The sequence below is a fragment of the Bison bison genome, unplaced genomic scaffold, assembly GCF_000754665.1.
Source record: "Bison bison bison isolate TAMUID 2011002044 unplaced genomic scaffold, Bison_UMD1.0 scf7180017864146, whole genome shotgun sequence".
Taxonomy (NCBI): domain Eukaryota; kingdom Metazoa; phylum Chordata; class Mammalia; order Artiodactyla; family Bovidae; genus Bison; species Bison bison.
Genome location: NW_011494718.1, coordinates 4,344,439 through 4,357,075, shown reverse-complemented (window position 1 = coordinate 4,357,075; position 12,637 = coordinate 4,344,439). Strand labels below are relative to the sequence as shown.

The window sequence follows — 12,637 nt, the reverse complement described above, 5'->3', positions numbered from 1 at the left end:
GCATTGGAGAAGGAAATGGCAACCCACTCCAGTGTTCTTGCCTGGAGAATCCCAGGGACGGGGGAGCCTGGTGGGCTGCCGTCTATGGGGTTGCACAGAGTCAGACACAACTGAAGCGACTTAGCAGCAGCAGCAGCAGCAGCAGCAGAGAAGTTTATCATTTGCATAAAGTACAAAGCAATGGAACACTATCAAAAGTTTTTTCAATTCTCCATTCTGTGGAGAGATTCATTTTGGTCTACAATTAAAATCAATAATTAATTGATTATTTTCAGCAAATAGGATACAGATTTAAATATAATCAGCATTTAGAGCTATTATAGTTTAAAACAATGTTAATAAGTATTTTTAAAATTGCACAAAGAGGAGAAGGCAATGGCACCCCACTCCAGTAGTCTTGCCTGGAAAATCCCATGGATGGAGGAACCTGGAAGGCTGCAGTCCACGGGGTTGCTGAGGGTCGGACACGACTGAGCGACTTCACTTTCACTTTTCACTTTCATGCATTGGAGAAGGAAATAGCAACCCATTCCAGTGTCCTTGCCTGGAGAATCCCAGGGACAGGGGAGCCTAGTGGGCTGCCGTCTCTGGCGTCGCACAGAGTCGGACACAACTGAAGTGACTTAGCATAGCACAGCATAGCATAGCAAGAGGAATTAGTCAGAAACTGACCATAAAGTTCATTTCGGCATCCAGTTGTAAAATTCACAAAGCATTTAAGTATACAGATGTTGGAGAAGAAGAAAATTTAGAGAAACTGACAAATTCTAATAGAAGGAAATGATACGTACTTATCAATTAGGAAGAGCTGTGAAAAGCATCCACTGGGAAATGGGTTCTATTTTTATTAGAGATGGGCCCAGCTTATTATAGTATGCTCCCACTCTTCCTGCATATCCTTTTAAAAGCATTTATCTGTTTCTCTATTAATAACTTTTTCCACTAGAGGGTGATATGATAACTGAATACTAAAGGTCATAAAAAGCACACAGATTGGTATCTTGCGTGGCAGAATGAAGTGTATTCTGAGAGATCAGGGATGAGGGATAACAGACAGACAGACAAAATGAGGTTGCAGGCTTACATCTGCAAATGACCTACGTGTCCCAAGCACTACACTACTTGCTTCACGTAAATCATTTCACTCAATCCTTACAAAAAAACATGTGAAGTAGGTGTTATAGTCTTATCTTACAGATAAAGCAAACAGTTCAATGAGACTGCATATTTATGGCCATATAATGAGTAGCAAAACCAGAATTCCAGCTCAAGTATGAAAAGCTCTTTTCACTTCACTATGGTAGGCAAAACTCATCTCCTCCGGTGTGTCCCCTTCTGTCTGCTTTCACCATCCTCTCCACACATTTAAAACTGGATTATAAACTGGGCTCAGTGAATGTTTTCCAGTCTGTCATCCTGCACAAATGGAGGAGGCATGGCTATTTGTTGGGCTGTTTCCCAGTATATGTTATTCAATATACCTGTCCTCTGGACCTCTCTCCAACTAACAGAATTTGAAATTCGGTTCTTTGTCTTACATGAAGACAAGGTCAGGGACTTCCTGATGTGGTCATTGTTTTCTAGAACTCTCCCTAAATACAGGAGAATTCAGAGCCCTATTAGATTTCAGATGTTAGCCACACTGTCCTACAAAGTTTGCCACTTACTCTGGCTCAAGGGAGTAGTTGGAAGATGCTGGACTGGAAACAAAACTGTAATTCTGATTCCCTGACTGGCTAGTGATCCTTGTGCCTAGCTCCCTACTGTTTAGAACCTAGAGACAAGAAAATGTCTCAGGTCCCTAGACATTAGACACACTGCTTCTTTGAAGATAGATAGATAGATAGATAGATGTAGATATATATGTATTCAAAACAGTTATGTCTTATTTGAGGGGGAAAGAACTGAAAAATAATCTGCTTAGGGACTTCCCTGGTGGTCCAGTGGTTAAGACTCTGGGATTCCATTGCAGGGCACAACTCAGGTTTGATCCCTGGTTGGGGAGTTAAGATCCCACATGCCACATGGAGAGGGCAACACAGACACACACACCACTGCTTCACTACCAGGAGAAATCTAACAATCAGGACGGGGAAAAGGCAGATTAGAGGTGAGGAATGAAGCTATGTGAGAACAAACAGAAGGCGCTATGACAGGCGTGGGAGAAGCATGAAGCAGTGCTCAAACGTGGCTCTCTTCACAAAGGTCAGGACGGTACGAGACCTGGTCCGAAGGTAATCTTATTTGCTTTTCATTTTAGTAGAAAATGACTTGATACTCTACCTTAAATATGGGAAAGGAGTCTTTTGTATGGGCTAGACATCTCTTAAGAAAATGAGTTCTTGTTTTTTAAAAATATGGTAAGGCTGTTGACCCAGGGAAGAGTTGGGCATTCCTACCTGGCATTCCTACTCCTACCAAGTTGAATTTAGAATTTGCAAGTAGACTAACAAAATTCACAGAAATAGCACACAACCCCTAATTAAGAAGCACATTTGATGGACTCCAGAGAGACTGGTACATTATCAGCTTCAAACTGTCACTTCTTCCTGTTACAAATTTAGCCCTGAGTCCTCGTAAGTTCAATACTCATTAAATATCACAAAGGAAAGCACCTAACTAAGCAATCTGCACTCTCTAAAGGACAGGTCTGTTGATTTAAAATGTGATATGGTATTAGAAAGTTACCACACTCCAGAGTCTAGAACCTAAACACATTTGTATTCTGAAAATCTTGTTTCGTAATGTTTGCCAAATTCTACCACAGGAGTCAGCATAGCACATGGAAAGAAAAGGGCTTTTTTTTAATTAGGCAAATCCGACTTAAAATCTCTTGCCACTTACACAGTGAAATTTTAACATAACTGTCATAGGAACTTGCACATAAGATGGACATAATAAACACCAATCTCTTGACTGCTACTACCCTTGACTTTTAACATTACGAAAGTCTGGAATTTTTAACTTATATTATGGATATAGGGTCCCATTAGAATAAATCTTTGGTGACTAGGCAGAAAACAGATTGTCCTAGGAGTTTTGATAGTTTCCATTATGCTTTAAAAAATCAATGCAATGAAGCACCAAAAATGGCTTTTCTCATTAATATCATATTTGTATATATACAGCATGTTCAGGTATGACAAATAAGTAAGTCTACTGGTCCAAAGGTTATGTTTAAGAAACTGCTCCCCACCACACACACACAAAAAAACATTTGAAAGATACGCTGGGTAAAACTGTAATGGAATTCTTAAAATAACTATTACATCTCTACTCTTCTCTGAAGTCATGGTTTAAGAAGATTTCAAAGAAACCGTGGCTTAGGGTAATATCTGTAAAAGTGTCTTGTGTTATAATGTGTTATAATGTGTTTAAAGTGTCATGTTTATACTAATCAGTAATTAAGAGCTGCTCAAAAATAATTTTGAAATAATGAGAGTTTTCCCCTATTTACTATATTTAAAGGATTTATACACATGAGTGACTGATATTTTCTTTTGAAGCAACATAGTACTAGGTGATGCTTTTAAAATGTTGTTTAAAAAAAAAGTGTTGAGAATGATCTTGAAGAAGTGTTTCAAGAACAAACAAAATGGGAAAGAAGCTAATTTCAGACTGACATCCTACTTTGTAGAAGGGTACCTCTGTCTTGGCAATCAAATAGTTTTACATTTTTCTTGCCATATTTATGAAGGCAAATGACCTAAAAATGAATGGCATATCAAAAGCGTGTTACACAAACACAGACACACTCTCTCTCATATACACACAATCACATCTAGCCCTACTGTTGTCACTCCTGTGGCCTTGTGTGTACAACACAATGATTTGTATTCACAACTCAAGAGTTGTAAGGGGAAACAGACTTGAGTTCAGTATGTTTGTTTTTAAGGAGGTAGCTACTGTATAAGACATATCTCAAGTTCTGTTTACCGTTTTATCTTGAAGGGAAAGGAAAGATAAAGCACCCATCAAATCTGTGTGCTGCAAGTTCTCCTACTGAACATTATGATGACTTCTCCTTTAGGACAAGGGTATGTTTCGTCTAGCTGCTTTTCTAGTTTTTCATTTAAAATGCAGCAGAACTCATTGATGGCTGTGCATTGTTGATAAAGGCTTAGCTTTGATTAAACTTCTTTCTTAAATAAGATAATGCAATTAAATACTAAACCCCTCTTCCTCCAACTGAATCCTCAGAAGGTGATGTACATAAACTCCCTCTTTTAAGACAGTAACCTCAAGGAACAGAGATCCAGAGATGGGGACATGAACTGAGCAAACTGCACTCTGAAAGATCTGGGCCTTACCAGCAAGGTGGGGCTGCGCTAGCAGTGTTCAAGCCAAAGCCCCACTCCAACACCTTGAGACAGGGGTGGTAAGAGGCATGAAAACCACCAGCTGAAGCCAGTTCCTTCTTAGGTCAAACCAACTAAACAGAATGTAAACCTGCAGACAAGCTAGGGAAATTAGGGATAAACATATTTTAGAAAGAGTTTAAAATTCACAAGGTGAAGCAAAAATGATATAGCAATGAAAGCATTTACGTGTCTAAGCTATTTCATTGCCGGTCAAGTCAGGTTAAAGAGGATGATGTTAAATCTGTTTGCATGTTGTTTATGGGCGAAATAAAATTTAAAAGTAAGCAAGTAAGAGTGTGAGGATAAACTACTTCAGTCAATATTTATTTTTAATGTCTGTAAAATAAGTACAATAATGAGTTAAAATGCTCCTTTCCAAAGATATGTTTAACTCACAGTCTATTCTATATGGATATTCATGATTTTTATCTAATTTTTAAGTAATAAAGAACCAGAAAGCATGCAAACATAAAGATCTATAAGCGAAGAAGCCTGAGGGGAAAAACAGGATAGAAGTTATGTTACATACCTCATTCATTCTGAGTATAATTCTTCTTAGTTTCTCTCCTCTTTATATAGACCATTAGATAGCAACACTGCCTAAAATATTGATTAAGATATATTCTAACTCCAGCAGAATGCATATGATGTCTTATTGAATTTCCTGTAAATTCAATAGCACCAAAATATAGAGAAAATAAAATTCAATGCAGAAGAGAAGTCAGCACTTTGTTGACTTAGGAGATAGTCAGTAAGACCAAGGTACGTAAAGAAAACTTCTATTTTTCAACTTTGGGTGTGTATGTATTCATAGTCTTTACAACTTAATTTTTATTACAGAAAACTTCAAACATACTTTGTAAACTACATAGAACAGCCACGAACTCCACGTCCCTGTAAACCAGCTTCAACAATTAGCCACTCATGGCCAATCTATACCCTCCTTCTTTTTCTTCCCTTTGGCATTATTTTGAAGCAAAGCCCAAAAACTGTATCATTTCATTTTGACTATAATTTGATGGGGGAAAGGGAATGTAACAGAAAGACTGGGAAGTGAGAGAAATGCTGCTTTCTCTCCACAGTCCCTGCCCACAATTTTAAGTGATACACCCAGGAATGTTTTGAGGAAATAAGCCCATATGCCATGGCAAAGAATTGGCACTGGCAATTCCTGATTTACTGCAGCTTCCCAAACACTTGCCCCTTGCCCTCAGACAGCAGCTCCCTGCCTATCCAGCAAGGATAACGCTGGGAAGCAGCGATAGATGTGGATAGTAGGAGTGTATCCAGTCTCTAACTGGCATAGCCTCCAAGGACTGTATAAAATGGAATTGTTGTCCTCAGCACTAGATTAGTTAAGTCCCTGAATTGATAGGATTCCTCCAGTTTAGACAGGAGTATAAATGTTCACCTTATAAAACATGTCTATGATTGATTTCATGAGCTACCACCAACTAAGTGGGATAAGGAGGCAGATACAACAGAGCTATCTCCCAGGAAAGGAAAGGAAAACTATAAGCAAGGGAAACAGTGGCAGAAACTTGACAGAAAGTTGGGAATCTAAGTGTATCTTCATATTATCTCCTATTTTTCACAGTCAAATGCCAACCAAAATGGTGTAGTTACCCTATGGTTAGTATTCAAACTGTGTGGAGAAGCAAATGGAGTGCTCTGCTAACATGGAGTCAAGAAAAAACCCAATTCCTCTGGGGTTCCGAAATGTTTTCATTTTAATAAAATAACTAGAAGAAGAAGAGTAGCGAAGATAGCACCATACATTCTTACTGTTTTATAATGCAGAAAACACATTTCATAATCTTAAACATGCTGGTGTCTAAAGTATTTTAACTTTTGAAAATACTCAGATTTCCTCAATAACCAAATACTAATATTCAAACAGCAATTTCATCTTGTTTACATAACAAAGAGAAAACTGTTTACAAAGAATATACCTTAATAATCACCATAAGAAAACCAATTTGACGTAACTTCTGGTAACTTGTGCCGTGGGGTAAGGCCTGTGAGTACACAGCCCATCAGACCAGCTGCACTTGGTAAATGAGACCTTCACTACTTGATCCACACAAATCATGTTTCACTCCAACCCTCTGCACTGCACACAACCTATTAACCCCTGTCCCAGGGACAAAATTGATGATGAAATTTGGTATTAATGATTTTTCATAGTAATAGGTGCCTTCTCTCCATTTAATAATACTGTCCCATTACCAGGATTTCTAATATCTTCTGTTAAAAAAAAAAAAGAAAAACTGGTTCATTTTATTACTATACAACCGAATATTAATTTTGCAAAGATACAAAGACTGTGAGGAAAGTTTCACCACAATTAACACGGATATGTAAAATTTCCCAGGTGAAGAGCAGACTGAAGGTACTCACTTTTGTGGTCTTTGTATAGAACGGGGAGGAGCGCTGGTGAATAGGCAGGTCCACGATACTATTAGAGTTTGTGACACTGTTCCTATGTGTGTGTTCATCTTCCCTGCTGCTGTCATCAGACTGATCAAAGTCATCACTCTCCTGGTCCATTTCCTCTTCCTCTTCATCCTCCTCATCTTGTTCACCAGCATGTTCTTCGTCTTCCTCTTGTTCTTCCTGGTTTCCAGAGGAGTCCTCATCTACGGAAATAAACCGGTTGTTGTTCTCTTCCAGCTGCCCTTGCTGGGGATCGTTCTGGTCTCCAGGCCTAGGCTCCGCTCCCACGACTTCCCCATTCCTCGCCGCGTGCTCCTCCTCCTGGTGTCTGGGCTGCTGCTGCTCCTCCTCCAGCACACGGTTCATCTGCTCCTCATCAGCCTGGCTTGAGGAAGGGTTACCTCTCAGAGAGCCTCCAGTGCGTCGTCTTTTGCTGCCCACAGAGAGCAGTTCCTGATTCATTTCCAAAAGCCAGCTTGCTACTTCTTGGACCTTGGCTAGGCTATCAGAAGATGCAAAGGTTTTCACATTCTGTAGAGAAAAATGAGGGGGGAAGAAAGGTTTTTAAATCTACATTATATTCTACTTTCATGTTGTATGTCTGTACTCCAAATTTTAATACAGATTGTAAAAAGATTAGATGCCATGCAGACATTAAAATGTTCTTTTGAAATCAAGAGAACCTTTAAAAAGTTATGAGACTTTATAAAGATACACAAAAGTCATATAGTAAATAGCTTTATTTTAATCTCCTTTTAAAAATAATTTTAGAACGAAGGTTTATAGTTTATTTGCTTTGACCAACACAACACAATCTAACCAACAAAATATTCTTAAATTTTAGATCAGTAGCTCATAAACTATACCCTTAACCAAACTTCCACAAAATGTTAAAAAGTATATCAGAAAAAACCTATTCAATGCTCAGTTAAGTACAGGAAATGCTGAGATAAACCAAGATTAAAAGGCTTTTTTTTTTTTTTAAACCTTAGGAATTTCCCAAACTTTTCTGATCACAGAAGTTTGCCTTTAGACAGTTTTCTGAGTTCCAAACATAATCACTATGATTTTTGTTTTTCATAATGAATATAAATCAACCAGACAGCAAATAAATTAAAAAGTTTATTTCAAAGAAAAGAAAAGAAAAAAAAAAATTCATAAGTTCATACCCTCTGACCCAGTCACTCCACTTCTGGCAATCTATCCTAAGGAAGTATTCCTAAAACAGAAAAAAAAAGTGATGCAGAGGATACTCACTGCAGCTTTATCCACAAAAACAAAAATAAACATAAATGCAATTTAAAAGAATCAAAACCCAAATGTTCAAGACAAAGGAGCCCATGAGATGGGATATGTTTAGTGTATCTAAACTAAATACCTCTAAACATGTTGCTCATAAAAAAACTTGTGAAAACATGGATGTTATACTATGTGAAGGGCAAAATGCAGGACATTATACGATCACAGAATGATTTTTAAACTGCATAATGACTAGATTGAAAACAATATTTCAAAATATAAACTGCATTTAGGCAGTGGTATGATAGGTGCTTTAACTCAATTTTTACTGTATTTCTGAAATTTTATGTGTCAAGCATGTTTACTTTTATGCTTTTAACAGTGGCTTTAAAATTTGATCTGATATAGAATCTTTCCATAACGTTCCTTCTTAGATTTCATCCTTTGCAAATATCTACATGGACATAACTGAGGTTACAGAAAATAATGCCAACACATTGCACAAGTCGATATAAAATCCCTTTAAAAAGTATCTTTAAGGATTTCAAGAGAAGGAAATACAATATTCATTTTCTATCATGTCCCAAGAGTAACTACTTTATGTTACAATGATCTTGAAATAAAACAGCCTTATCCACTTTCCCAATCCTTGCCAATAGATGGTCACTCCCCCAAAGGTCCACAGGTCTCACTGCAAGCTTTAAGATAGGGTCAAGAAAGTCCAAAAGATAGTTTTAAAACAGCAGTATTTCGTTTTCTTTTCTATAATCAATCATTTCTAAGAAATAGGCTACAGTTGGGGGGAAAATTCTTGAATTTTAATTACACTAGAAGTTCAAATAAAGAAAGAGCTTTAAAGATGGACCCCTGAGACACTCCATCATCCTAAAAGAAGAGGAATAGCCAGCAAAGATGACTAAGTAGGAAAACCAAGAAAGAGTGGTACTGGTGAAGCCAAGTTGAGAAAGCTTACCCAGCAGGAAGAAGTAAATGATGACAAGAATGGCTATGGATGAAGTAGGACGACAACAAAGAACTGACCACTGCATTCAGTAACACACAAGTCACTACTGTAGAAGCAGTTTCTATTAGGTGAAGTCTGATACTGATAAAAGTAGAATTAAGAGACTGGGAAAGCAAAATAGTATTAATTAAATACTTTAAACTTATCTCTTTCACCATATTTCTTAATGTGGGAACAGTTGGAAGGAAGTCAGATGAAAAATAACATAAAAATGAAAAACACACACACACACACCTGCACGCACACATGCAGTACCTCTGTGTACCTAACGGGAAATCTGCTATACACAGGTTTTCTTCAAAGCTAGACTCAAACTCTTGCTTTAGTAACTGTGTCTAAAGTTTAGCTCTCCTAACACTAACAAGAACATTTTGTACTTGGATATTGATGCACAGAACAACATGAAGTAAGCGACATTGCCTGGTATAATGCAAGTTCCAAAAAAGTTGCTCTTTGTGTACCCAACCTAACAGGCGTATTTTCACAAGATTAAAACAGGTTAAATGACGTATTAAGAACAACTTACCAAAATAAAAAAAGAGAGAGAGAGAACAAAGGTCATAAAACACATCATAAAGAATGTGTGTAAAGAAGAGAGGAGACTGTTGGTAAGCAGTTTACCTATCAACAAATAGAAAGTTTATAACTGGCATTTCTAAAATAGTATCAGTATTGGTCAACAAAGAACACTTCTAATTATGAACGACAACACAAATGACTATCGTTGTATAACTTGAGTGTTATATTGAGAACAGAGAAGAAACCTGTTAAGCCAGTAAAAGTTACTGACGCATACTTACAGTGAGGCATGTAAACAGATTTCAAGGTAATACAGATTCTTATAGATTAATAATGGTATATCCAAGTAGAAGAATCAGATTTAAAGAAAAGTCAATAAAAAACATGTAATAACAAAGTGGAAAGTCAAATTACAAGAATTCTAGAATATCTAAAGAGGCTGAAAATATCCAATTAATAGATTTACATAAAAATTTCTATGCATCAAATTTTATTGGGTTGGATTTTTCTGACTCATTTTGAGAGTGGAAAACAGTAATAAATATATAGAAATTAAGAGAAAAAAATTTCACTTTCTGTTGGTATTAATTTAAAAAAACAGTATTTTAGGAAATTCATTCTTTCTAATAATAATCTATTAAATAAATCAATGACCAAATTAAAATAATAAATATCTAATAACTAACAAAATCAGAATCAACTATTAAACACTTTTAAGGGGGAAAAATTTTAAAGATAGTTAAAATAGTTTATTTAAAAAAAAAAAACAAAACTTAAGCACCCATAATCTAAAACTTGAAAACTGCCATACAGGAAATGTTCATAAATGGGGTATTAATAAAAGCATATTTTTGCTTTTCAAAATTCTAATTTTAAACTTTTTTAGAGAAAACTTCTGTATGATTTAGGACACTTGTGTCATATGTAACACAACCACCAACAAACAGAATCCTATGCCCTAAAAAAAAATATGTAAACTTTAAGAGTGTTCTTTTATTTCTGAATCTTACCAGTATATGATGTCAAGATATATCAAATACATGACTTACATTTTTACCAACAACCAGTGAGACTGAACTTGAGGTCAATAAAACAAACTCTGATGGCTAATATATTTTGACATTAAATTGCATGATTTTTTTTGACAACTGAGCATGATGAGACTGGAAATGATTTAAGGTCAAGAATAATACTGATAAAAGAAAATCATGGAAATTTTAAATTGAAAACGCTCCGCACTTCACAGACAAAGTGAAAGAGTTCAAAGAGATTCAGTATTTCTCAAGTTTGCTAGCTTCAAGCTGCTGCTGCTGCTGCCAAGTCGCTTCGGCCGTGTCCGAGTCTGTGTGACCCCAGCAAAGCAGGAACCAGAAGGTGACATTATCAACTGGGCTTTCTTTCATGTGCCTCAGTCTGCATAACTAAATATGCCAAAGTCCTGACACTGACACTGGCCTCTTCTCCAAAACCGGAATCACTACAATGCTAGAAGATTATTACTCTAAAACACTCACTGAGCACTCAGTATATATACTCCAGGCACAGATTAATTTTCTAGAGCATGTGTGCTCAGTTGTGTCCAACTCTTTGCAACTCGACGGACTGTAGTCTGCCAGGCTCCTCTGTCCAGGGAATTTTCCAGTCAAGAATACTGGAGTCGGTTCTCATTACCTTCTCCAGGGGATCTTCCCAACCCAGGGATTAAATATGCATCTCTTGCATCTCCTGCATTGACGGGTGCAATTTTTACCACTGAGCGACCTGGGAAGCCCCTAATTTTCTAGAGGATAATGTTTAAAAATGTCAATCAATGACTTTTAACCTGAACCTATGGTAAAATTAAATTTTACAATACAACTCTTTATGCATGTATTTAAACAAATCTAAAACAATGGTTTCAGAGAGAAGGAATGATGAAATGGTTAAACCTAGAGTCTCTATAAATCACTATGCTTAATTAAATTTTATTATTCACAGTAATTGTGTTCTATAAAGTTGTCATAAATACCAAACAAGTGTTTTCAACAGAAATACAAGACTAAGTTCCTGCAAGCCTCTAGTCACGTTTTTGCCAACTGATCAATACATAATCTTTTCCTATGTGTATTTCTCAAGACATGCTATTCATTAATAATATATAATACATTCATTAACACTGAAGTCAGTCAACTGAATGAAGCTTATCTAACAGGTATGCTCTCCATAAGGCACATCACAACACCAGGCAGCACCTCAAAGCAGCGTAGGGATCATCTTAAACAGCAAAGTCACCGTAACAAGTACGGCAAGCTTGTAGTGAAAATATTTCACTAAACAGACCACGAAATGGACACTTGTTTAGGATATGAAAGCTGAAACAAGAAACCAGAATGCCACCTTGTTCAACCTCAGATGGGAAAGTCCATGAAGGTGACTCAAATACTTTGCCACTCTATGCATGCAAACATCTACAAATTACTGTGAAAGCACCATAAGTACTGAATTTTGGTGCTACAAATAAATTTTAATGAGTAGGCAAATTCACAAATGAAGAACCTTCAAATAATGAGGCTGGATTTACGTACTGTATCTAAATCCTGTAGATAGTACACCGATTGTGATTCAAGAGCCACACAGTATTCTGAGATATCTACCTGTGAAGAAGCCACAGCATTACTTATTTCTTGCTACGGTTCTGGTAAACTACAAAGGATAAATGACCAAAGAAATTAAAAGCTCAGTATAGGTATTCATCACTAAATTTTTCACATAGGAATCAAAAGAGCAGATAGCCCATATTAAGACTTTGTGTACAATAATGGCTGGAGACAGAAAAGGGAGCAGGGGTACCACTTCCCCTCCTATCAAATGGGGAGCACAGGCTTCTCCTGGCAACAGCAAAGTCCAGAGAGGCCTGAACTAAGGGCATCTAAAGGAAGAGATGCTCGTCAAAGCTACGGTTTTTCCAGCAGTCATGTATGGAGGCGAGAGTTGGACTATAAAGAAAGCTGAGCACTGAAAAATTGATGCTTTTGAACTGTGGTGTTGGAGAAGACTCTTGAGAGTCCCTTGGACTGCA

At 36.9% G+C, this 12,637-nt stretch overlaps 1 protein-coding gene across 4 annotated transcripts in view; it reads right to left on the bottom strand.

The window, feature by feature from the left end:
• The window catches only part of FBXW7 (F-box and WD repeat domain containing 7, E3 ubiquitin protein ligase), a 135,263-nt gene that overhangs the window by 89,396 nt on the left and 33,230 nt on the right, over positions 1–12,637 (bottom strand). The window contains exons 1-3 of one of the 4 annotated variants that reach the window (XM_010840746.1): positions 7,967–10,087; positions 6,762–7,328; positions 1,997–4,961 (exon numbers count right to left, since the gene is read on the bottom strand). In XM_010840746.1, coding sequence (XP_010839048.1) covers positions 4,917–4,961; positions 6,762–7,259 — 543 coding nt within the window. In that variant the 5' untranslated portion in view covers positions 7,260–7,328; positions 7,967–10,087 and the 3' untranslated portion in view covers positions 1,997–4,916. Of the gene's footprint in view, positions 1–1,996; positions 4,962–6,761; positions 7,329–7,966; positions 10,090–12,637 lie in introns of those variants that run through there. The other 3 variants (XM_010840743.1, XM_010840742.1, XM_010840748.1) reach the window with 3 other exon arrangements.